Raw genomic sequence first — 27,936 nt, 5'->3', positions numbered from 1 at the left:
TTTGCTCCCAACATCTTGTTTTTGTTAGGTTTTGGTCTTTTTGTATCTTTTTGTTAATGATTTGCCCCCAGTGCTGCTGCTGCTTAGTCGCTTCAGTCGTGTCCAACTCTGTGCGACCCCATAGACGGCAGCCCACCAGGCTCCCCCGTCCCTGGGATTCTCCAGGCAAGAACAATGGAGTGGGTTGCCATTTCCTTCTCCAATGCAGGAAAGTGAAAATGAAAGTGAAGATGCTCAGTCGTATCCGACTCTTAGTGACCCCATGGACTGCAGCCTACCAGGCTCCTCCATCCATGGGATTTTCCAGGCAAGAGTACTGGAGTGGGGTGCCATTGCCTTCTCCTTGCCCCCAGTGGGCAGGCTATTTTTAGTCCATTATAGTTTCTTTGTATTTTGTTGCTGTAAGAGTTGTTCATCCAGGTGCAAGCACTGCAGTAAAGAAAGGATTCCAGGTCCCAGACTGTTTTACAAGCACTGTAGCAAGGGTCTCGAGTCTGGCCTGTCTCAAGACAGTTCATCTTGGTTCCCTATTTGAGTATAGCTGCTGCCAAACTCCTCAATCTGAAATACAGTGGTTTCATGAAAAGGACCTCTCCTTCCTTCTCCAGTCTTCACTCTTAAACATCTGCCTTAGAAACACCCTACATCATAGGCATAATGAACTGCTTGATTGTTCACACTCTTTTGCCTTTTCAAATACTCATTTCTCTGCCTCAACTTCCCTTCCATGTTTTCCTTAATAATTTGTGACTGTCCACTGTCCACTTAGTTTCTCTCCTCAGATTTTCATCTGGTCATTGGATACATTTGGAAATTCTCTAGATTGATAGCCTGTCACAACTCTAGATCTCTTGATGCATTAAGTTCCATGTGGCAAGATTGATACTAATAGGATTCAGTTTATTGTACTTGAGAACAATAGTGTAAGAAATCATTAAAATATATTAAAATGTTAACTTTACCTAAATAAAACCTAAACGAGATCATTTATAATACCTCCATCATCCAAGACCTAGTTTAATCTGCACCTTTTCCATGAACCCTTTTATTTATTATTTTTTAATTTGTATTTATTTATTTTTTAAAATTTATTTATTTTAATTGGAGGCTAATTACTTTACAATATTGTATTGGTTTTGCCATACATCAACATGAATCCACTACGGGTGTACACGTGCTCCCCATCCTGAACCCCCCTCCCACCTCCCTCCCCGTACCATCCCTCTGGGTCATCCCAATGCACCAGCCCCAAGCATCCTGTATCCTCCATCAAAACAACTGGCGATTCGTTTCTTATATGATATTGTACTGGTTTCAATGCCATTCTCCCAAATTATCCCACCCTCTCCCTCTCCCACAGAGTCCAAAAGTCTGTTCTGTACATCTGTGTCTCTTTTGTTCTCTCGCATACAGGGTTATCGTTACCATCTTTCTAAATTCCATATATATGCGTTAGTGTACTGTATTGGCGGAGAAGGCAATGGTACCCCACTCCAGCACTCTTGCCTGGAAAATCACATGGATGGAGGAGCCTGGTGGACTGCAGTTCATGGGGTCACGAAGACTCAGACAGGACTGAGCGACTTTCCTTTCACTTTTCACTTTCCTGCATTGGAGAAGGTAATGGCAACCCACTCCAGTGTTCTTGCCTAGAGAATCCCAGGGACTGTGGAGCCTGGTGGGCTGCTGCCTAAGGGGTCACACAGAGCCAGACATGACTGAAGAGACTTAGCAGCAGTAGCACCAGCATACTTTATTAGTGTTTTTCTTTCTGGCTTACTTCACTCTGTATAATAGGCTCCAGTTTCATCCACCTCATTAGAACTGATTCAAATGTATTCTTTTTAATGGCTGAGTAATACTCCATTGTGTATACGCACCACAGCTTTCTTATCCATTCATCTGCTGATGGACACCTAGGTTGTTTCCATGTCCTGGCTATTAAAAACAATGCTGCAATGAACAGTGGGGTACACGTGTCTCCTTCAATTCTGGTTTCCTTGGTGTGTATGCCCAGAAGTGGGATTTCTGGGTCATATGGCAGTTCTATTTCCAGTTTTTTAAGGAATCTCCACACTGTTCTCCATAGTGGTTGTACTAGTTTGCATTCCCACCAACAGTGTAAGAGCGTTCCCTTTTATCCACATCCTCTCCAGCATTTATTGCTTGTAGACTTTTGGATAGCAGCATTCTGACTGGCGTGAAATGGTACCTCATTGTGGTTTTGATTTGCATTTCTCTGATAATGAGTGATGTTGAGCATCTTTTCATGTGTTTGTTAGCCATCTGTATGTCTTCTTTGGAGAAATGTCTATTTAGTGCTTTGGCCCATTTTTTGATTGGGCCATTTATTTTTCTGGAATTGAGCTGCAGCAGTTGCTCATATATTTTTGAGATGTGTTGTTTGTCAGTTGCTTCATTTGCTATTAATTTCTCCCATTCTGAGGGCTGTGTTTTCACCTTACTTATAGTTTCCTTTGCTGTGCAGAAGATTTTAATTTTAATTAGGTCCCATTTGTTTATTTTTGCTTTTATTTCCAATATTCTGGGAGGTGGGTCATAGAGGATCATGCTGTGATGTATGTCGGAGAGTGTTTTGCCTATGTTCTCCTCTAGGAGTTTTATAGTTTCTGGTCTTACATTTAGATCTTTAATCCATTTTGAATTTATTTTTGTGTATGGGATTAGAAAGTGTTCTAGTTTCCTTCTTTTACAAGTGGCTGACCAGTTTTACCAGCAACACTTGTTAAAGAGATTGTTTTTTCTCCATTGTATATTCTTGCCTCCTTTGTCAAAGATAAGGTGTCCATAGGTGCATGGATTTATCTCTGGGCTTTCTATTTTGTTCCATTGATTTATATTTCTGTCTTTGTTCCAGTACCATACTGTCTTGACGACTGTGGTTTTGTAGTAGAGCCTGAAGTCAGGCAGATTGATTCCTCCAGTTCCATTCTTCTTTCTCAAGATTGCTTTGGCTATGCGAGTTTTTTTGTATTTCCATACAAATTGTGAAATTATTTGTTCTAGCTCTATGGAAAATACCATTGGTAGCTTGATAGGGATTGCATTGAATCTATAGATTGCTTTGTGTAGTATCCTCATTTTCACTATATTGATTCTTCAGATCCATGAACATGGTATATTTCTCCATCTATTAGTGTCCTCTTAGATTTCTTTCACCAGTGTTTTATAGTTTTCTATATATAGGTCTTTAGTTTCTTTAGGTAGATATTCTATGCTATGACACTTCAGTCGTGTCCGACTCTGTGCGACCCCATAGACGGCAGCCCACCAGGCTCCCCAGTCCCTGGGATTCTCCAGGCAAGAACACTGGAGTGGGCTGTCATTTCCTTCTCCAATGCATGAAAGTGAAAAGTGAAAGTGAAGTCGATCAGTCGTGTCCGACTCTTAGCGACCCCATGAATTGCAGCCTAACAGGCTCCTCCGTCCATGGGATTTTCCAGGCAAGAGTACTGGAGTGGGGTGCCATTGCCTTCTCCAATATATTCCTAAGTATTTTACTCTTTTCGTTGCAATGGTGAATGGAATTGTTTCCTTAATTTCTCTTTCTATTTTCTCATTATTAGTGTATAGGAATGCAAGGGATTTCTGTGTGTTGCTTTTATATCCTGCAACTTTACTATATTCATTGATTAGCTCTAGTAATTTTCTCGGAGAAGGTAATGGCACCCCACTCAAGTACTTTTGCCTGGAAAATCTCATGGATGGAGGGAGGTTCCTGGTGGGCTGCAGTCCATGGGGTCTCGGAGTTGGACACGACTGAGCAACTTCACTTTCACTTTTCACTTTCATGCATTGGAGAAGGAAATGGCAACCCACTCCAGTGTTCTTGCCTGGAGAATCCCAGGGACTGGGGAGCCTGGTGGGCTGCCGTCTATGGGGTCGCACAGAGTCAAACACGACTGAAGCGATTTAGCATAGTAATTATCTGGTGGAGTCTTTAGGGTTTTCTATGTAGAGGATCGTGTCATCTGCAAATAGTGAGAGTTTTACTTATTTTTTTCCAATTTGAATTCATTTTATTTATTTTTCTTCTCTGATTGCTGTGGCCAAAACTTCCAAAACTGTGTTGAATAGTAGTGGTGGAAGTGGGCACCCTTGTCCTGTTCCTGACTTTAGGGGAAATGCTTTCAATTTTTCGCCATTGAGGATAATGTTTGCTGTGGGTTTGTCATATATAGCTTTTATTATGTTGAGGTATATTCCTTCTATTCCTGCTCTCTAGAGAGTTTTTATCATAGATGGATGTTGAATTTTGTCAAAGTCTTTCTCTGCATCTATTGAAATATCATATGGCTTTTATTTTTCAATTTGTTAATGTGGTGTATTACTTTGATTGATTTGCAGATACTGAAGAATCCTTGCATCCCTGGGATAAAGCCCACTTGGTCATGGTGTATGATCTTTTTAATGTGTTGTTTGATTCTGATTGCTATAATTTTGTTAAGGATTTTTGCATCTATGTTCATCAGTGATATTGGCCTATAGTTTTCTTTTGTGGCATCTTTGTCATGTTTTGGAATTAGGGTGATGGTGGCCTCATAGAATGAGTTTGGAAGTTTACCTGAACCCTTATAAAATCCACTCACTTAAAATTAACCTTTCCATCTTTTGTGTTCCTAAGACACATGATTGATACTTTTCTCTGCAATTTCTCAATATCTTATATCAGTGGAACTTAAACAGGTGCCTTTTCTTTGACAAGCATCATTTGTAAATCATTCTTTCTCAAGAATTAGAAATGAGTGCTTTGCTTTATTCATTAGAAATTACAAATACATACTTGCTATGATGACATATCAAAGAAAATAAATCGAACCCACCCTCAGAGAACTTACGTTTATTAATATGGAGAATAAGAAATAGAAGAAGAAAGAAATTTAGAGTTGTAATAGGCATAGAGTGAGATTTGGCAAGAAAACTTTGAGGGATTAAAATGGAAGTGACTGTTTCTGCCAGCTTTTGGGTTAGTAAACTCTATCAGGTTGTGGGATGTAGCTCATAAACCTAAATTAATTTCTGTGTTTATAATCTTCAGAAATTTTTTTCTTTAGAAAGTAGAGCCACTTTCTAATAAAATAAGCTAAGTGTTCTGCCTTACCTTAGTCATCTGCTATAATAACAATAAGTCCGTTATGTTTGGGGCAACAAATTATGCTCAGGACCTGAGATTGTCTTTGCCAATATTTTAAAAACAAAATCCCTGTAGGAAATTCACAAATGGATAGCATACAGGGTGATATCTCTTAATAAGCTAATAAATAAATAACAAACCCATGTTAGATTAAATATACCATTGTTCCAGGCAAGGGGAGAAGATAAAAATACAGTTCAAATTTAGTTGAAATATATTCTTTCTGAGTTTTGGTTTCTGGAAGAGGTTTTGCCAACCAACAACTAATGTCCAGTGGGGCAGTTTTGCCAACCAAGAGCTAATGCCCAGTGAGCAGTGAAAAACTGTAAGTTCCTCAGTTGCTAGAGCACCTTGCAGGGAACCCTGATGGTGTTTGTACTGAAGAGCAGGCTGATATTCCTGGGGTTCTTGCCTGATTTTTCACTGCTGCTGATAAAATAGTCACCTTAATTGTGACAGAAATTAATGCTCAAGGTCTTTGGAGAGCTAGATTGGCTTGGTTCAGGAGGAAACTCTGGAGTAACTCTCACAAACTCTGTATTTATAGTCTAAATATTCCCTCTGGTGTAGTTGCTTGTCCACCGGCTTTTATTGAAAACCCCCCAGCTAGGGCCCCTCAGCAGCTGAGCTACTGTTTACAATCAGAGCACATGAGATGATAATATCCAGACACAATTTACTTAGTTCTTATATCAAAATAACTTTTCTTCTGAAAACAACTTTGCTTTTTGGTGATGAACAAATTGATTTGAAATTATAGTAAACCAATACACAACAAAGTCTGAGATTGAGTTTGCCACACATACCAACATTTGGCAACATTACCAACCAGGGTTCTTGGCCTTCCACAATTATTAGAAATTGATTAGCAGCCAGACAAAAACTTCAGTCAAGGCTTTATTGAGGCTCCTGCTGCAGCAGTGGGGAAAAGAATAAAAAATAAATTCCCTTGCTGGCTTGGTCCCAGTGGGAGGCAAGCTCTTTCCTTATACAGAATGAGGGTAGGGCCAAGTCCAGGGGATGGGCCTGAGGGGCAGCTTAGGTATTTTGCCCACCCCTGAGGCAAAGTTTTAGGCAGGGGACATGCACACTATTCTGCTTTTCTCAAGGCTCTTCAAAAGTGGCAGTTAGGTTGTTTTGTATCTTCTGTCCAGAATTTGTCCTAACTGTGCATGTGTGCAGTTATTTTTAGTCCCATAGAGTTTCTCTACATTTTGTTTCTCAAGCTATATCCAGGTGCAAGGATTGCCACATTTCAGCAAAGCATTCCAGATTCTAGGCCTGTCTCAAGTGGGAATAAAAGCAGTCATGCAGCCAATTGTGTAAGCTTACTGAAATCCCTCTCACTGTATTGTCAGACACTCCTCAAGAACCTCTCATGGAAATTACTCACTAAAAGGCACATGCAGGAGTATTCTGGTAGCAGGTATGACAAGCCTGGGGTGAGATGAAAGAGTTTTCCATCAATTGAAAAACAAAAGACCAAACAAAGTTCTGGATCTAGAGTTTTTTCTAAGGTGTTATATATACCACAATTTCTATAACCATCCCTCAAGTTATGTATGTGTCATTGAGTTATGATAAAGTATGTGTGTGTGGATTAGTCTCTCAGTCACATCCAACTCTTTGTCACCCCGTGAACTGTAGCTTGCCAGGCTCTGCTGTCCATGAAATTCTCCATAGGAGAATACTGGACTGGGTTGCCATTCCCTTCTCTAGGGTACCTTCCAACCCAGGGATTGAACCTAGGTCTCTCATATTGCAGGCAGATTGTTTATCATCTGAGCCACCAGGGAAGCCAGTGATAAAATATGCCACATATTAAATAACTTTCCCTAGAATACAGATTATAAATAACAGATTTCTGGGGAAAAGACGAAATGGGATAAAAAAAGACTTTCTCTTGGAGATGTACCTGAACTGATTAATGAGAGAAAAATGAACAGTAATCCACCTTATATAATAACAAGGTACCTAGGACAGAATCCACAATGGCACACAGTGCTGGAAAGGATCTAGTGCTATGACAGAAGCTTCTAATTGCCTCTTAATACTCATTCACTCCTTTTTATATGATAGTATGCACAGCACTGTTAGCTAGGCAGGAGACCACCTAAAATAAAGACAAATTTTCCCAGCACGTGATCAATCAGGTATTGTCATGTAGCTAATTTCTGGTCAACAGGAGATAAAAAGTGAGTTGTGCAACTTAAAAGATGAAACTTAAAGGGGAAGGATTATATTCCTTCTATTTCTCCTCTATCTTTCTGTTTGAACTATTTTTGTAATAGTTAGAACTCTACCATCAGGACCAGAACAATTGTAGAAAATTCTCCACAAAGCTTTAATATTGTTACACATTTCAAGGCAAAAAAAAAAAAAAGAAAGAAAAAGACAACTTTTTTTTCAACATATTTTCAAGGTTATTTGTAAATGTAATAGCTTTGGAAGATAGCAATGTCTTTTTGAGGGACAGAGAGCAGATTCGTTCCTTGACTGAAATAATAAACACAATATTGCCCTTCAGAGCAACAAGTTGGCTGGCAATCCCTTTAAAGATGATAATTAAAAACTCCAGATGTGAAAAAAAGCCCTCCAAGTAAACAGCATTCACCTAAATCTCTCTGCATCACCCTGGTGGGACTAGGGAATGGCAATCCACTCCAGTATTCTTGCTTGGAGAATTCCATGGACAGAGAAGCCTGGTGGGCTACAGTCCTTGGGGTGGCAAAAGTCACACAAAGCTTAGCACGTAAGTCATCCTACAGATGATAGATTGAAAGTTGGAAGCAGCCTGGATCTCAACATATCAACAAACCCTCCTTACATTTGAACTCATATCTTTAAATAATGCAGAATTTATTTCCTCCAACTGCCATATTGTATGGACAACCATACCCCAAAGACATTGCAGGTTTGATTCCAGACCACTGTAATAAAGCATATATTGCGATAAATGGAGTCACACATTTTTTTTGTTTGTTTGTTGTTTCCCAGTGCATATGAAAATTGTATTTACACTATTGTTGTTCAGTCACTAAGTCGTGCCTGACTCTGCAACTCCATGGACTGTAGCAAACAAGGTCTCCCTATCCCACACCATCTCCCAGAGTTCACCCAAGTTCATGACCATTGAGTCAGTGATGCTATCCAACCGTCTCATCCTCTGCTGCCTTCTTCTCTTTTTGCCTTCAATCTTTCCCATCATTAGGGTCTTTTCCAGTGAGTAGGCTCTTTGCATTAGGTAGCCAAAATATTGGAGCTTCGGCTTCAGCATCAGTCCTTCCAATGAATATTCAGGGTTCATTTCCCTTATGATTGACTGGGTGAATCTCCTTGCTGTCCAAAGGACTCAAATCTTTTCCAGAACCACAGTTCAAAAGCACCAATTCTTCGGCGCTCAGCCTTCTTTATGGTACAACTCTCACATCAGAACCTGACCACTAGAAAAACATAGCTTTGACTACATAGGCCTTTGTCAGTAAATTTACACTAAACCATAGTTTATTAAGTTTGAAATGGCATTATGTCTTTACAAACAATCTACACACCTTACTTAATTTTAAAAAGTACTTTATTATTTGAAAATGCAGAATTGACATATAACTTTGTTATGTTAAAAAATGCAATATCTGCAAAATGTGACAAGGTGGAGTACAATCAAAGGCAATAAATGCATAAATTATACATAAAATGACATATGCCTGTACTAGAATTTAAAATATATGGCACTGAGATGAGCAACTGGCAACTAGATCTCAAAATAGGAAGGCCTGTTTACTAAAGTTTATGTAAAAGTTTTCTGTAAAGCTGAATAAACACATAATTTAGGGAAAATGGTATGAAAGATTCATTCAGTCTCAGCAAAATTCCAGAAGAGTTTACTTAAGGCTATTTTTGACCTCCTGCCAATTTTTGCATGCAAGGAGGGACATACTGATCAATATTCACAGCAAACTGATTTATGACACTAATGTCTCCTGAGAATGTTATTTTTTTTTTTTTTGTCCTTATTGTGTCCGAATGAAATTCCAACTCCATTGCACAGCATACAGTGCTCTTCATTTTCAGTCAGTCCTTTTCATCCTAGCAGCCATCTCTCCTTTCCCCTGTTTACTACCATCTGTTCCATCAATATGACATACTTGCCACTCTTTATTTATCATGTGCTATGACCTTTCATGTCCCTTGTCTTTACACATAATGCTTTCCCTGTATGTAACACTTTTCCCTATTTCTTTATCTTACAAATTTCTACTCATCGTTCAACTCTAAGTTAAAAATGTCATGTTTCCTTTTCTTGCCATGAAACTGTCAGATGTCACTTTTTATTTTGTCAGTGCCTTTATTTCTAGTATCAGATTCTTCTCTGCTCTTCACATTCTCAACATTTAATTTGTCATTGTAGTGAAATAAAATAGGGAACCATTCTAAATTATGATTAAATAGTTTGTCAGAGGAGATCTGAGAAGATAAGCTTGGATAATTGCTGATGAATTTTTATGTATGCATTACACTTTTTTCTAACTGCAAAATCTTTTCTAGTATTGAAATACATCCGTTGGTTTTAATAAAGACTCCATTAAAGCAGTCCAAAATGACACTTTCATCTTTTCTATATAATTTTCTCATTTCTTTTTCAGATTATTTAAGGAAAAAAATGTAGTATATTTATTCTTTTCCAGCAGCTTTGCCCTAGTATTAATAATTTATATTGCATTATCCAAACTAATTTCGTTGTTAATCTGTAGACTACATAATACTGTAAAGAACATTAAAATGGACTTCCCTGGTGGCTCAGACGGTAAAGTGTCTTGCTTACAACGTGGGAGACCTGGGTTCAATCCCTGGGTCGGGAAGATACTCTGGAGAAGGAAATGGCAACCCACTCCAGTACTCTTGCCTGGAAAATCCCATGGACAGAGGAGCCTGGTAGGCTACAGTCCATGGGGTCCCAAAGAACTGGACACGACTGAGTGACTTCACTTTCTTTCTGTGCTCGATTCGGCAGCACATATACTAAAATTGGAACGATACAGAGAAGAACATTAAAATGGACTTTTACCATGTGAAATAAAATACTGATGACCTAGGTTACACTTTAGTAAATTATAAAATAACAGCTGCTGCTGCTGCTAAGTCACTTCAGTCGTGTCCGACTCTGTGCGACCCCATAGACGGCAGCCCACCAGGCTCCTCCTTCCATGGGATTTTGGCTTCCTCTTTCACTTAGGGTCAATGACTACATTTGTTTTAGAGAATAGACAAAATCTAAACACCTGTGTGAAGTCCCTGTACCTGAACCCATCAGCTCATCTCCCACCCTGCCCATAATCTCTGCTCCTGCTGCTCTGGCCTCTGCTGCCCTTGAAACTTTGTACTCATCTGTTTGAACGTGAAAGTGTTAGTCGCTCAGTCATGTTCTACTCTTTATGACAATATGGAGTGCCAGCCTCCTCTGTTTAGCTGGCTTCAAATTTTCCCCTCTTGGAAGTTCCTGCACTCACCTCCAACCACTATTATTCTCATGAAATTCCTGGACAAACTTTTTCTTCCCAATGAGACCTTTTCTGGTGTTTAAAATTGTGACCGCATTTTAATTGTAATTGATATTTACAGTTCTAACTCTCATTCCCACCAGTTTCACTCCTGGTCCCACTTTCCTGCTCTGTGTCAACAGTGTGTATTCTGTCTGTATACCCTCTAGTAGAATTGAGTGCAGGGAATTTTCTTCTTGTTTTGTTTATGGATACATTCACAAAATTTTGGATGGTATGTGACATATACTAGGCCTTCAAACTTATGTGCTGAATAAATGGGTAAATAAATAAATACAACTCTGTATCTTAATGTGATCCAATCTTCATGACTGGGATCAAATAAGCAAAACTTATTTTTATTAGGAATGGATGATGTATTTCTACTTCTGTATTTATGAATGTATTTTAAGTAAAATTTATGCTGTAATATATATTTTCCTGGGTTCCGATCATAACTCTCAGTAATGAAATAGCAAAATAAGTGCATCAAGTAAGTTTCAGCAATATTTACTCAGGCTAATATTGTTGTACTCTTTTTTTCCTATAAAGTTTTGTCTGTACAGATTACACATTAGCTATAGTATAGACACTAATTAAGATAGTATGACAATATGTGTATAGATTATTTCATTTATTTAATGTTCTAAACTATGAATACAGAGCACAAGAAGTAAGCATGATCTACATACTGGAAAAATCAATTGCTGAATAACAAGTAAAATAATTGATTTTTTCTGATTATCCTCATTTTCAAGAGAAATTGAAAATAAATATCTTACTATTTTTACAATAGACATTCCTTGATATTTATTAAAATAATACATTAAGATTATTTAATTACATATGTAAAAACAGTTTTAATCTAATATTCTAGAAATAGTAGTTAGAAAACTATAGTAGTTTAAATTTCATCTAGTATACAGTATATTAGAATCATAAGAAGTCCAGGTATAGGAAATTAGTTATAGAGTACCTTTAACAAAAATTTCCATGCGAAGTAACATTTTTTAACACATTGGAGGCTCAGGTTGTGATTGAAATTTTATTTTTCAAGGAATTTTCCTTTCCTCCATTTGTCATATAGACTGATATACTAAATCATGTTTTCTCAATTGTGTTTTTAGGTTGTATTCAGTTGGCGGTCGTGATGGAAGCTCCTGTTTGAGTTCAATGGAATACTATGATCCTCACACAAATAAGTGGAATATGTGTGCTCCAATGTGTAAGCGGAGAGGGGGTGTAGGAGTGGCCACATGCGATGGTTTCCTTTATGCAGTAGGAGGTCATGATGCTCCTGCTTCAAATCACTGTTCTCGGCTACTAGACTATGTAGAAAGGTGAGAACCCAGTGCATGGTTAAAATGAAAGACAGAATGTGAATTACATTGATACCTAATGCAAGTGACCATATCAACAAAATATGCCCAATCTGCCTAAGCTAAGAAAGTTAATTCAACTCCTAGAGCTGTTTCATTAGTCTCTTTCTTTCTCCTTCTCTCTCTTTCTCTTGCTCATGTATCACACAAACACACACACACAATATACTATGTCTTATTTTTTCTTTCCTCATCGTCATTCCTTCCCTCCTTCTTTCTTTCTTTCTTACCTTTTCAACTAATATTTTTTGAAATCTTACAATTTTATTCACATAATCCTAAAGTAATCTTTAAACGTCTCATGAATACATTTTATTTTTTAATTTAAATTTATTTATTTTAATTGGAGGCTAATTACTTTACAATATTGTATTGGTTTCGCCATACGTCAACAAGAAGTTCATTTAAAATAAAGCTGTAAGTACTTTTTAAATGTATGAATGCCTGTTAATTTTCTTTAAAAAATTGAATATTTCATTTATTTGTTTTATTCATCCTGTCGTATTCGTTCTACTACTCACTTCAAGTTTACAAAGATGAATTATGAGCTTTGTTTAATGCCATACCTTTCACAATGTAAGACAGATTTATTAAAACTGTATTCTCTATAATTTTGAAGTATAACAGAAATATAGATCCTCTTTTAACTCTTCCTAAAAATGGCAGGTGCACAGAGGTTGGAGTGAAAAGTCACCTTGGCTTCAGTCTTGGTCCAACAATGGACACACTTCTGGCATGGTTATAACAAATTTCTCTTTCACAGCTGCACATCGCTTAGCACTATTATGTCATGTGCAGTAAGAGTTAGAGAGACTTTTAGTGATATTTATATTTTCAACTGGACATGGAAAGATAGACTAGTTCCAAATCGGAAAAGGGGTACATCAAGGCTGTATATTGTCACCCTGTTTGTTTAACTTATATGCAGAATACATCATGAGAAATGCTAGGCTGGATAAAGCACAAGCTGGAATCAAGATTGCCAGGAGAAATATCAATAACCTCAGATATGCAGAGGACAGCACCCTTAAGGCAGAAACTGAAGAAGAACTAAAGACCCTCTTGATGAAAGTCAAAGGGGAGAGTGAAAAAGTTGGCTTAAAGCTCAACATTCAGAAAACAAAGATCATGGCATCTGGTCCCATAACTTCATGGCAAATAGATGGGGAAACAATTGAAACAGTGACAGACTTTATCTTCTTGGGCTCCAAAATCACGGCAGATGGTGACTGCAGCCATGAAATTAAGACACTTGTTCTTTGGAAGAAACGTTATAACCAACCTAGACAGCTTATTAAAAAGTAGACTTTTGCCAACAAAAGTCCATCTAGTCAAAGTTTTGGTTTTCTCTTGTAGTCGCGTATGGATGTGAGAGTTGGACTATAAAGAAAACTGAGCACCAAAGAATTGATGCTTTTGAACTGTGCTATTGGAGAAGACTCTTGAGGGTCCCTTGGACTGCACAGAGATCCAACCAGTCCATCCTAAAGGAAATCAGTCCTGAATATTCATTGGAAGGACTGATGCTGAAGCTGAAATTCCAATATTTTGGCCACCTAATGCAAAGATCTGACTCATTTGAAATGACCCTGATGCTGGGAAAGATTGAAGACTGGAGGAGAAGGGGACAACAGAAGATGAGATGGTTGGTTGGCATCACCGACTCACTGGGCATGAGTTTGAGTAAAGTCCAGGAACTGGTGATGGAAAGGGAACCCTGGCTTGTAGTCCATGGGGTCTCAAAGAGTCAGACACGACTGAGCAACTGAACTGATTACATAAGGAAACATGTTGATATATGAAGAAGTGAGATTAGAGAATACTGAAATTATTTTTTTTAATCAGCTGGAATAGGATTAGTAATGCTATTGTAGTGAATAACTTCAAAATTCTCAGTGACTTCACACTGTAAGCTCTTTTTCTTTTTCATGCCACATATCTATGAAAGCCATGATTTTATTACTCTGGTACTCAGAATGAGTTATAAGATAAAATACGAGCACCTGTTGGTTTCAATGTCAGAAGGGAAAAGCCAGAGAGTAGTACTACATTGTTCATCCATTCATAAAGATTCAATCTTCAAATATTAAAAATACAATTTTCCTTTATTTATGCTTTGTTGAAAACTCAGTCTCATGGCCACCGAAATTTTCAGAGTGTGGGAAGACATTATCTGACGTTGTACCTGGGAGAAGAACAAGAGATGTCTGGCATATCATACTGATGAACATAGCAATTTTCCTCTTAATATTAGGAGACCACATCCTTTATATTTATGTCTGTTAGCAGAATAGACAGTGGGAGAAGGGGGTTATCTCTCATTTATGATTTTTTTTCTAAAAATGAATGAGCATTTTTACTGAGAATAAAGTCATTGAAAGAGATAGTTTATAGCAAACAGGTTCTGTTCAAACTTGAGGTCCTTCTTGGATAAACATGTCTAACAATATTGTTACTCTATGAAATGGACTGTAGATTTACATATATATATATATAAAGAATGGCATTAAGCTCGCCATAGTTTCATTCCACCATTATCTTATCCAGTGAAATTAGGAACTAGAGGTACTACAGTGAGGATGGTGGCCAGAATACAAATTAATAGATGTATACTTTTACACACACACATATAATCATTTATTTTAAAATACTGCCAACAGAATGGCAGGTTATTCACATTTTCCTCTGTAAAATTCTTGGGGAAAAATGACAAAGAAGAGGAATATGACAAGCCTCTGGATTTCACAGCAAATATCTTATATATAAATGTCACTAATTAAATGATATTTCATACACATATTCTTTCCTAAGTTTACTATCTAATGTATTAAAATGGTGTTTGTGAACAGAGGCATAAATAATACAGTCTAGGAATACATTTATAAAGCAAGATTATATTTAAATAAGTGTAGTTATTTTAAGTTATAGGAGTACAGTAAGAATGAATAGCTTAAGTAATGCAGAAGCACACAGCACCATTATTATTCTTATCCAAGCTCATACCATGTGTCAGGTTGATAACATTTTTGCACTTTTTATGAGATGTATTCTATATTGATGATTTCACATGTAAATCATCAATAAATCAGGATACATAATGTTGCCCTTGTAGAATTACTTTGCACATATAATGTAAGGAATGTTTCTTAGTGTATAACCACAGGCAAACAAATCATTAGGAATAGCAGATAGTGTAAAGGCGGTTTTATAGATAAATAAATAGGTACACAGACCAAAATTGTTTTACAATGATTTCTTATAGAAGTGTGTATGTGTGCATACTCACTTGTATCCAACTCTTTGTGACCCTATGGAGAGAGCCCACCAGGGTTTCTCTGTCCATTGGATTTTCCAGGAAAAAATACTGGAGTGAGTTGCCATTTCCTTCTCTACTTATAAGAATGTAAATACATTATAAACTAGTAAAGTACAGTTATATAACATCTATCAAAAATTGTAGAATTGGGCTTCCTTAAGTGCAAGGAACCTTGGTATCTCAAAGCAGAACAGAAAAGACAGCAGGGACTGAATAAGAACAGGGAATCTAGAATAGCTAATGGAAGAGTAAAATCTAATGTTGCAGACAAGCCTCACTCTAGTGAGAATGTCTTAGTGAGCAAAATCAGTGTCCAAAAATACAGGAAGTTCTAGCAGAATTTAGATTCAGAAAGTAAAATTCATTAGAAAGAGCACATTCATCAATCTATTTACTTATTCAATAACTATTGCTTTGGGTGTACTTTTCACTGTACTATATCTTAAAATGTTTTAGAATAAAGAGATAAGGAAATGAATAATTAGAATTTTAAGATCACAAACAAATTGGGAAATTAGGCAAAGGACTGGAAAATATACTCAAAGACGATTCTAATAAGAGACCAGGACCATCTTTGTCCTTTAATCTGCATATCAGTAATGAAATGTAATAGGAAAGGGGTGCCAAGATCAAAGGAACTTCCTAAACTCGCCTTTGAAGTACCCACTTTGTTTCCTCCAATCTTTTCCCCTTAGAGTAGCCAGAGGAATATTTTCATGATGCAGAATTGGCAGAATTGAAGTGCAATGGAGTTTTCCTTTGTTTCAATTGTATCAACATAATAAAAAATTATTTGTTTTGCAACAATTTTCCCACTAAAACAGATTCTATATGCTGGTCAAGATCATCTTGTTTATTCCTATATTCTTCCACTTGGCTCAATTCCTGGCACTGATTAAGCAATCAACAAACATTTATTGAGTCATTAGACAATAAGTAAAAAATAAATAAATAAATAAATAAAATCCTTAAATTTCTCCAAGGAAAAATCTCATGAGATATACTGTAAATAGGAAGTCAGAAAGATAGATAGATAGATAGATTTTAAAAGAAATGGATGGATGGCCGTTTGGATGGACTGATGGAAAGATATGTAGATAAATTTTGACTTTTTATTTCTCTATTTGTATGTGAATAGCCATTTCCATCATCATAAGCTGAGGACTCTTGATTTATATATATTTTAGACATACTTTTAATAGAAAATTTTTGATGGGACAAAAATATTAAGTAAGCATTATTCAGGTATTAGTTGAAAATTATATCGTACTGATAAACACTATTAACAATGCTCACAATTTTTTATATATTGCTTATAATAAGTATAAACATTTGTTCAAAATCTACCAAACTCCTAAGTCATAACTGAAAAAGTCGTATAAAATAACAGTGTGCTATGTGCTTAGTCATGCCTGACTCTTTGTGACCCCATGGACTGTAGTCCACCTGGTTCTTCTGTCCATGGGAATTCATTACTGTCATCATGCATATGTGCATGCTAAGTCACTTCAGTTGTGTCCAACTCTGTGCGACCCCATGGACTGTAGCCCACCCAGTTCTTCTGTCCATGGGATTCTCCAGGCAAGAATACTGAAGTGGGATGCCATGCCCTCTTCCAGAGTACCTTCCTGACCCAGCCTGCATCTCTTATATCTAACCTGCACTGACAGGTGGGTTCTTTACCACTTGCATCACCTGGGAAGCTGATCTTTGTTAAAAAAATAAAATAACAAGATTTACTGTCTTTACATGTAGTATAAATGCATTACCCACCTAATTAAATAATTCTTTTAAAAGTACCATAAATATTAACATATAAAGCAAGAATCAGATTTTGAAGTTTTCATTTCTCCTGATTTCTCATTGCAAACTTTTGATTTCAATATGATACAAGAATTTCTGAGCACCGAAGACAGATGATAAAGGAGAGGCTTATTTTAATTTTAACTATGGATGCTTAGTTATACTAAGGCTTATATGGTGTATTCATATATTAATTCATATTTGTATTTTTATATGAGGTCCTAATTTTTTACAGAAATGTAATTACTTGAATTGTTTAAGGTTAAAATGTTAGGTAGACACTTTTGCACTTTTAATAAGTATTAATTTTTATTCTCTTTAAGATATTATTGTTAGAGCCAGTCAAATGAGTATAGCATGAAAAGACTAATTGGGTTTTTTGCCATTGCTTTTCTATTATTGTGCATGTATAATCTTTGCTATTTCTTTGATAGCTAATTATGTTCAAATTTTTATAGAAACATATACAATAGGTGGAGATCCTTCTACATTAAAACAGGGGCCCTACTTTATATGTAGATGCAATAATTATTAACCTAGGCCATAGCTATACTACTTTATGTTTGTGATTAGATATTTGCCTCAATGGTTTGTGAGGCCAGTGTTATCTTTGGAGTGAAAATTTGGACACAGGGAGTGGCAGATTAATCGGCTGTCTTAGGATATTGTGCCTGGAATTCTGGCTTTGAAGGAAGACATGAAAATACAAAATGTGATGTCTTATACAGATGGAAGGATATCAACCTTGGTATCAAACTGTAAATTTTATTTTCATGTTGAGACAGCTATTTCAGTTCAGTTCAGTTCAGTCGCTCAGTCGTGTCCGACTCTTTGTGACCCCATAAATCGCAGCACGCCAGGCCTCCCTGTCCATCACCAACTCCCGGAGTTCACTCAAGCTCACGTCCATCGAGTCAGTGATGCCATCCAGCCATCTCATCCTCTGTTGTCCCCTTTTCCTCCTGCCCCCAATACTTCCCAGCATCAGATTCTTTTCCAGTGAGTCAACTCTGCTACGTTACACAGTTAAAATTTCACTCCCATGTCTAAAAGTGAAAAATTGAAACTGCTTAGGATACAGAGAAAGCAAGCTCCCCCAAATCAAATGCCTAATAAGAAAGTTTGGATAACATTATCTATTATCTGAAGTCTAGAAAAGAAAAGCTAGACAGTGATCAACAGTATAGTATTTTAATTTAGTAGGAGAAGGTTTTAAGTTCACATATGTCTTGTTATATTTCTCTAAAATTCTCCTTATTCACCTCTTATATTAAATAAAACTTATACTATCAAAACTTATTTTGATAATGGGTTTGAAATGTAGAAGTGAGAATAAAATACTTTCAGTTCCTTTCTTATAAATTTCCATGTCTGAGTAGAGATGAATTTTTGCCTATATATCAGTTAAAAGGCACTACTCTATCTAGCAGCAACTAACAGAGTCATTCAAATTCTCCTCCTGTTTTGAGTGGCTTACATCAACATGACTGGTAGCAGTGTTTAAATATTTTGCTTTAAAATTATGCCCCAAATCATGATACCACCACTACCATCATTCAATTCAGTTCAGTCTCTCAGTCATGTCCGACTTTTTGCAACCCCATGAATCGCAGCACAGCAGGCCTCCCTGTCCATCACCAACTCCCGGAGTTCACTCAAGCTCACGTCCATCGAGTCGTGATGCCATCCAGCCATCTCATCCTCTGTTGTCCCCTTCTCCTCCGGCCCCCAATCCCTCCCAGCATCAGAGTCTTTTCCAGTGAGTCAACTCTTCGCATGAGGTGGGCAAAGTACTGGAGTTTCAGCTTTAGCATCATTCCTTCCAAAGAAATCCCAAGGCTGATCGCCTTCAGAATGGACTGGTTGGATCTCCTTGCAGTCCAAGGGACTCTCAAGAGTCTTCTCCAACAGAGTCTTCTCCAACACCACAGTTCAAAAGCATCAATTCTTTGGCACTCAGCCTTCTTAACAGTCCAACTCTCACATCCATACATGACCACAGGAAAAACCATAGCCTTGACTAGATGAACCTTTGTTGGCAAAGTAATGTCTCTGCTTTTCAATATGCTATCTAGGTTGGTCATAACTTTTCTTCCAAGGAGTAAGTGTCTTTTAATTTCATGGCTGCAATCACCATCTGCAGTGATTTTGGAGCCCAGAAAAATAAAGTCTGACACTCTTTCCACTGATTCCCCATCTATTTCCCATGAAGTGATGGGACCAGATGCCATGATCTTCATTTTCTGAATGTTGAGCTTTGAGCCAACTTTTTCACTCTCCACTTTCACTTTCATCAAAAGGCTTTTGAGTTCCTCTTCACTTTCTGCCATAAGGGTGGTGTCATCTGCATATCTGAGGTTATTGAAATTTCTCCCAGCAATCTTGATTCCAGCTTGTGCTTCTTCCAGCCCAGCATTTCTCATGATGTACTCTGCATATAAGTTAAATAAGCAGGGTGACATTATACAGCCTTGAGGTACTCTTTTTCCTATTTGGAACCACTCTTTTGTTCCATGTGCAGTTCTAACTGTTGCTTCCTGACCTGCGTAGAAATTTCTCAAGAGGCAGGTCAGGTGGTCTGGTATTCCCATCTCTTTCAGAATTTTCCACAGTTTATTGTGATCCACACAGTCAAAGGCTTTGGCATAGTCAATAAAGCAGAAATAGATGTTTTTCTGGAACTGTCTTGCTTTTTCGATAATCCAGCAGATGTTGGCAATTTGATCTCTGGTTCCTCTGCCTTTTCTAAAACCACCTTGAACGTCTAGAAATATTTAAAAATACACAATGTGTGCTCACAACACTAATAATAATTTTCTGTTATATGAGCAGAGAAAATAATTATCAATACATAAAATAATCTATTTCTCCTTAGTTTGAACTGTTAAAGGTATTTGTTTTAAAAGTTATATTTTACTAGCATTCAGAATGCCTAGGAATACTATATGTTCTGTTTATTGATAATGGCTTAAACAATTTTTAAAGCTCTAATAATAAAACTGCACCAAAGAGGAGTCAAAGAGTTACTTATCAGATCCTTACTTTCTCTGTTACAGTTAACCTCCCCTCAACTTTAAGGGAATTGATTTAGTTCATACTTGAATGGGCTAGTGGTTTTCCCTACTTTCTTAAATTTAAGTATGAATTATGCAATAAGAAGTTCATGATTTGAGCCACAGTTAGCTCCTGATCTTCTTTTTTTACTGACTGTATAAAGCTTCTCCTTCTTCAACTGCAAAGAATAAAAACAATCTGACTTCAGTATTGACCATCTGTTGACGTCAATGCACAGAGTCCTCTTTTGTGTTGTTGAAAGAGGATGTTGGTTATGACCAGTGTATTCTCTTTGCAGTACTCTGTTAGTCTTTGGCCTGCTTCATTTTGTACTCCAAGGTCAAATGTGCGTGTTACTCCAGGTATCTCTTGACTTCCTACTTTTGCATTCCAGTCCCCTATGATGAAAAGGACATCTTTGTGTGCATGTGTGTGTGTTAATTCTAGAAGATCTTATAGGTCTTCCATAGATCATTCAATCAAATCCCTTATGATTATGTAGTGAAAGTGACAAATAGATTCAAGGGATTAGATCTGATAGAGTGTGTGAAGAACTATGGACAGAGGTTCATAACATTGTACAGGAGGCAGCAATCAAAACCATCCTCAAGAAAAAGAAATGGAAAAAGGCAAAATGGTTGTCTGAGGAGGCCTTACAAAAAGCTGAGAAATGAAAGAAGCAAAAGGCAAGGAGAAAAGAAAGGTATACCCATATGAATGCAGAGTTCCAAAAACAGCAAGGAGCGATAAGAAAGCTTTCTTAAGTAAACAATACTAAAAAATAGAGGAAAGCAGTAGAATGGGAAAAACTAGATATCTCTTTAAGAAATAAGAGATTCTTTATTTCCATATTAAGAAAATTAGAGATACCATAGGAAAATTTCATGCAAAGGTGAGCAGAATAAAAGACAAAAAAGGTATGGAGCTAACATAAGCTGAAAATATTAAGAGGTGGCAAGAATACACAGAAGAACTATAGAAGGAAAGGTCTTATGAACAACCATGATGGTGTGGTCACTCACCTAGAGCCAGACATCTTGGAGCATGGAGTCAAGTAGGCCTTAGGAAGCATTACTACAAACAAAACTAGTGAAGGTGGTAGAATTCCAGTTGAGCAATTTCAAATTCTAAAATATGATGCTGTGAAAGTGCTTCACTCACTATGCCAACAAATTTGGAAAACTCAGCAGGGGCCACAGGATTGGAAAAAGTCAGGTTTCATTCCAATCCCAAAGAAGGGCAATGCCAAACAATGCTGAAACTACTGCACAATTGCACTGATTTCACATGCTCTCAAGGTAATGCTCAAAATCCTTCAAGCAAAATTTCAACAGTATGGGAATGGAGAACTTCCAGACATGTCAGTTCATTTCAGTTCATTTCAGTCCCTCAGTCATGTCCAACTTATTGCAACCCCATGGACTGCAGCATGCCAGACCTCCCTGTCCATCACCAACTACTGGAGCTTATTCAAACTCATGTCCATTGAGTTCGTGATGCCATCCAACCACCTCATCCGCTGTCATCCCCTTCTCTTTCCACCTTCAATCTTTCCCAGCATCAGGATCTTTTCAAATGAGTCAGTTCTTTGCATCAGGTGGCCATAAATTAGGCTGAGCACAAGGGAACCCTCTTACACTGTTGGTGGGAATGCAAACTAGTACAACCACTATGGGGAACAGTGTGGAGATTCTTTTAAAAACTGTAAATAGAACTGCTATATGACCCAGAAATCCCACTGCTGGGCATACACACTGAGGAAACCAGAATTGAAACAGACACGTGTACTCAAATGTTCATTGCATCCAGGACATGGAAGCAACCCAGATGTCCATCAGCAGACGAATGTATAGAAAGCTGCGGTACATATACACAATGGGATATCACTCAGCTATTAAAAAGAATGCATTTGAATCAGTTCTAATGAGGTAGATGAAACTGGAACCTATTATAATACAGAGTGAAGTCAGAAAGAAAAACACCAATACAGCATATTAACACATATATATGCAATTTAGAAAGATGGTAACGATAGCCTTATAAGTGAGACAGCAAAAGAGACACCGATGTAAAAAAAAGAATTTTGGACTCTGTGGGAGAAGGCAAGGGTGGGATGATTTGAGACAATAGCATTAAAACATGTATATTATCTTATGAGACATAGATCACCAATCCAGGTTCGATGTATGAGACAGGGTGCTCAGGGCTGGTGCATTGAGAGGACCCTGAGGGGTGGGTTGGGGGTTCAGGATAAGTAACACATGTACACCCATGGCTGATTCATGTCAATGTATGGGGAAAAAAGAAAAAACAAACACTACAATATTTTAAAGTAATTCACTTCCAATTAAAATAAATAAGTTAAAAAAAAAAAAAAAAGGTTGAGCACAGAAGAATTGATGCTTTTAAACTGGTGCTCTCTTGAGAAACTCTTGGACAGCAAGGAGATCAAATCAGTCAACCTTAAGGAAATCAACCATGAATACTCATTGGAAGGACTAATGCTGAAGTTGAAGCTGCAATACTTTGGTTACCTGATAGGAAGAGCTGACTCACTGAAAAAGACCCTGATGGTGAGAAAGATTGAGGGCAGAAGGTGAACTGGGCAGCAGAAGATGAGATGTTTTGATGGCATCATCGACTCATCAGATGTGAGTTTGAGCAAATTCCAGGAGATAGTAAAGGACAAGGAAGCCTGCCATGCCACCGTCCATGGGGTGGCAAAGAGTCAGACAGGACTGAGTGACTGAATCACAACAACTTTGAAGAGTAGATGTAGTGGAATATGAAGGTGAAAGTTAAAATGTTAGTCACTTGGTCTTGTCTGACTCTTTGCAACCCTATAGACTATAGATCACCAGGCTACTCTGTCCATGGAAATCTCCAAGCAAGAATACTGGAATGGGCAGCCAATCCCTTTTACAGGGGATCTTCCATACCCATGGTTCAAGCCTATCTCTCCTGCACTGCAGGCAGATTCTTTTCTATTTGAGAATATGACCTAAATCAAAATAGATTTTTTCTTACACCTTCATTTAAAAGTTGAAATTAATTTAAATTAAAAAATATTTTTTTGTATAAAAATAAGCAAAAAATGTTGACATAAGGAGCAGACATCTAATTTTATTGCCCATGAAGCATATGATATATTTTTATCTTCAAATTATGTAGTAACAATGCTTGAAAAAGTAATGATATCTCAAATTTTTCAATAGGGCTTTTCAGTGAGAAATTAACTTTTGTTCTGTGGCTATCATATGTCTTCAGCAAGTTTTCATTTTACAGCCAATTTTAGCCACTGATGCATCTCTTGCCTGTAGGCTATAAACTTTAATAGAGTCCCTGATACAACCTCACATTCTAACCATGAAGGCCAAGATGAGATGTAGGAAAGGCAGACAGCTAAACACATAAAGACAGTTCCCTTGCTTGCTTTTTCTTTCATTTTATATAAACAGACAACCTGAGGCCAAAAAAAAAAAAAATGCTTAGAAGAAAATTTTGTCAAAAACATGAACTGATAAAAATAGAGTTCACTGTTCATAATAGTCAGAAAGTGCTTATACATCTGTGGTCTTCTCCTAAGCTAACAAAAGCTGGGTTTTTGTTTTTTGTTTTGTTTTGTTTTTGTTTTTCTTTTGAAGGGTAACAACTATGTGTATCACCAGGCTGAGAGGTGGATCCATGGACTTCTATAAACAGAAAAATCAATTTTGATTCATTAATGTGAAAACAGTGATAAACATTATTGGATAATTTTAAATTTGTGTGATTACTTCAAAAATATCTAGTGGAAAGAAAAAGTGTGTCAGAGGGAGTAGGGTTAAGACTCATTTTTTGTCTGGATTGGTTTGATTTTCCAACTCTATATGTTTAAATACCATCACAATTCCTGATGCAAATGAAAAGATTGCTATTAAACACTTACCAATCCCTGAAAACAGATATACCTAATTTAAAGATCTGGATCTTCCAGAAGAAAACACTAAATATTTAAAATTTTCCTTAGAAATTTTATAAAATAAGAAAAGAATGATGTCTGTTTCTAAGCATAGGACATTATTTCTAAACTTCACCTAAATATAAGATGTACTCAGTTAATTTCACTTGAGTTCAGTTCAGTTCAGTCACTCAGTCATGTCCGACTCCTTGCAACCCCATGGACTGTGGCACTGTGGACTTTCAACCCCTGACTGTGGCCAGGGCTCACTGTCCATCACCAACTTCTGGAGCATATTCAAGCTCATGTCCATTGAGTCGGTGATGCCATCAAATCACCTCATCCTCTTTCATCCCCTTCTCCTCCCACCTTCAAGATTTCCCAGCATCAGGATCTTTTCAAATGAGTTTCAGCTTCAACATCAGGCTTTCCAATGAATACTCAGGAATGATTTCTTTAGGATGGACTGGTTGGATATCCATGCAGTCCAAGGGACTTGCAAGAGTCTTCTCCAACACCACAGTTCAAAAACATCAGTTCTTCAGCCCTCAGCTTTCTTTATAGTCCAACTCTCACAGCCATACCTGACTACTGGAAAAACAATATCTTTGACTAGATAGATCTTTGTTAGAAAAATAATGTCTCTGCTTATTAATATGCTATCTAGGTTGGTCATAACTTTTCTTCCCAGGAGCAAGTGTCCTTTAATTTCATGGCTTCAGTCACTATCTGCAGTGATTTTGGATTTCCAAAAAATAATGTCTGTCACTGTTTCCATTGTTTCCCCATCTATTTGCCATGACGTGATGGGACCAGATTCCATGATCTTAGTTTTCTGAATGTTGTTTTAAGCCAAATTTTCCACTCTCCTCTTTAACTTTCCTCAAAATTCTCATTAGTTCCTCTTCTTTTTCTGCCATAAGGGTGGTGTCATCTGCATACCTGAGGTTATTGATATTTCTCCTGGCAATCTTGATTCCAGCTTGTGCTTCATGCAGCCAAGCATTTCTCATGATGTACTCTGCATAGAAGTTAACAAACATGGTGACAATATACAGCCTTGATGTACTCCTTTCCCTTTTTGGAACCAGTCTGAAATTCCATGTCCAGTTCTAATTGTTGCTTCTTGATCTGCATTCAGTTTCTCAGGAGGCAGGTCAGGTGGTCTGGTATTCCCATCTCATGAAGAATTTTCTAGTTTGTCATGATCCACACAGTCAAAGGCTTTGGTATGGTCAATAAAGCAGAAGTAGATGTTTCTCTGGACCTCTCTCACTTTTCTGATGTTCCAAAGGATGTTGGCAATTTGGTCTCTGGTTCCTCTGCCTTTTCTAAAACCAGCTGGAGCATTCAGAAGTTCATGATTCACATACTGTTGAAGCCTGGCTTGGAGAATTTTAAGCATTACTTTGCTAGCGGGTGAGATGAGTGAAATTGTGTGGTAGTTTGAGCATTCTTTGGCCTTGCCTTTCTTTGGGATTGAAATGAAAACTGACTTTTTCCAGTCCTGTGGCCACTGCTGTGTTTTCCAAATTTGCTGGCATTTGAGTGCAACACTTTCACAACATCACCTTTTAGGATTTGTCATTCCACTCTATAATCATAAGGGGTTTGATTTAGGTCATACCTGAATGGTCTAGTGGTTTTCCCTACTTTCTTCAATTTAAATTTGAATTTGGCAATAAGGAGTTCATGGTCTGAGCCACAGTCAGCTCCTGGTCCTGCTTTTGCTGGCTCTATAGAGCTTCTCCATCTTTGACTGCAAAGAATATAATCAATATGATGTCAGTATTGACCATCTGGTCAATACTGTGTAGAGTCTTCTCTTGTTGATGGAAAACAGTGTTTGCAATGCCCAGTGTGTTTTCTTGAAAAAAAAAAAAAAAATCTGTTAGCCTTTGTCCTGCTTCATTCTGTATTCTAAGTTCAAACTTGCCTGTTACTCCAGGTATTTCTTGACTTCCCACTTTTGCATTCCAGCCCCCTACAATGAAAATGACATCTTTTTTTGTGTGTTAATTCTAGAAGGTCTTGTAGGTGTTCATAGAACCATTCAACTTCAGCTTCTTCAGCATTACTGTTCAGGCATAGACTTGGATTACTGTGATATTGAATAATTTGCCTTGGAAACAAATCGAGACCAATCTTTTGTTTTTGAGATTGCATCCAAGTACCGCATTTCAGGCTCTTTTGTTGAATATAAGGGCTACTCCATTTCTTCTAAGGAATTTTTGTCCAGAGTAGTAGATTTAATGGTCATATGAGTTAAATTCATCCATTCTCCTCCATTTTAGCTCACTGATTCCTAAAATGTCAATGTTCACTCTTCCTATATCCTATTTGACCACTTCCAATTTGTCTTGATTCATGGACCTAACATTCAAGGTTCCTATTCAATATTGTTCTTTATAGCATTGGACTTTACTTCCATCACCAGGCACTGGGTATTGTCTCTGCCTTGGCTCTGTCTCTCCATTCTTTCTGGGGTCATTTCTCCACTAATCTCCAGTAGCAAACTGGGCATCTACTGACATGGGAAGTTCAACTTTTAGTGTCCTTTCTTTTTGCCTCTTCATACCGTTCATGGGGTTCTCAAGGCAAGAATACTGAAGTGGTTTGCCATTCCCTTCTCCAGTCGACTAAGTCCTGTCAGAACTCTCCACCATGACCCATCTGCCCTGGGTGGCCCTATATGGCTTGGCTCACAGCCTCATTGAGCTAGATAAGGCCATGGCCCATGTGATCAGATTGGTTAGTTTCCTGTGATTGTGGTTTTCATTCTCTCTGCTCTCTGATGGAGAAGGATAAGAGGCAATGGAAGCTTCCTGAAGGGAGAGACTGACTGAGAGGGAAACTGGGTCCTGAGCATGGGCAGGAGTATGCTCAGTAAGTCTTTAATCCAGTTTTCTGTTGATGGGTTGTGCTGTGTTCCCTCCCTGTTATTTGACCTCAGGCCAAACTATGGTGGAGGTAATGAAGATAATGGCGACCTCCTTCAAAAAGTCCCATGCATGCACTGCTGCACTCAGTGCCCCCAACCTTGCAGCAGGACACCTCTGACCCATGCCTCCACTGTATACTCCTGGACACTCAGGGGCATGTCTGGATCAGTCTCTTATGGGGTCCTTTCTGGGTCCTTGTGCACTCACGGTTTTGTGTGTGCCCTCCTAGAGTCTGTTTCCCCAGTCCTGTGTAAGTTCTGATGGCTCTGTGGTGAGGTTAATGGCGACCTCCTCCATGAGGGCTTATGCCATATCCAGGTCTACTGCATCCAGAGCCCCTACCTCTACAGCAGTCTAATGCTGACCCGTACCTCTGCAGGAGACACTCAAACACAGTTCTGTCTCAGTCTCTGTGGGGTCTCTGGGTCCTGGTGCACACAAGGTATGTCTGAGCCCTCTGTATAGGCCATGGAATTCTCTAGGCCAGAATACTGAAGTAGGTAGCCTTCCCAGATCCCTGAATCTTCCCAACACAGGGATTGAATCCAAGTCTCCCACATTGCAGGTGAATTTTTTACCAGCTGAGTCACAAGGGAAGGCTTGTAAGATGTACTTGTGTTTTCTTAATTTTCCTGTGGTATTCGTGTATGAGAATGTCTTCATTATTTGAGCTTTACTTAAAATTTCAGAAGCCTTCAGAAATGCATTTATTATTCTTTAGTGCAATTAGCGTTAGATTTTGTCTGTTTTTCTTTCTTTCTGCAAAGTGAGCAACAAAGTCTGTTGTGTAGATAGTAGTTGAAAAAAAAA

General features: G+C 37.8%; 1 protein-coding gene across 1 annotated transcript in view; it reads left to right on the top strand.

The window, feature by feature from the left end:
* The window catches only part of KLHL1 (kelch like family member 1), a 524,949-nt gene that overhangs the window by 487,496 nt on the left and 9,517 nt on the right, over nt 1–27,936 (top strand). The window contains exon 9 of the mRNA XM_027557663.1: nt 11,820–12,032. Coding sequence (XP_027413464.1) covers nt 11,820–12,032 — 213 coding nt within the window. The remainder of the gene's footprint in view (nt 1–11,819; nt 12,033–27,936) is intronic.

Source organism: Bos indicus x Bos taurus, chromosome 12, assembly GCF_003369695.1.
Source record: "Bos indicus x Bos taurus breed Angus x Brahman F1 hybrid chromosome 12, Bos_hybrid_MaternalHap_v2.0, whole genome shotgun sequence".
Taxonomy (NCBI): Eukaryota; Metazoa; Chordata; class Mammalia; order Artiodactyla; family Bovidae; genus Bos; species Bos indicus x Bos taurus.
Note: the sequence above shows the minus strand (reverse complement) of the source record. Positions and strands in the feature narration are given on the sequence as shown.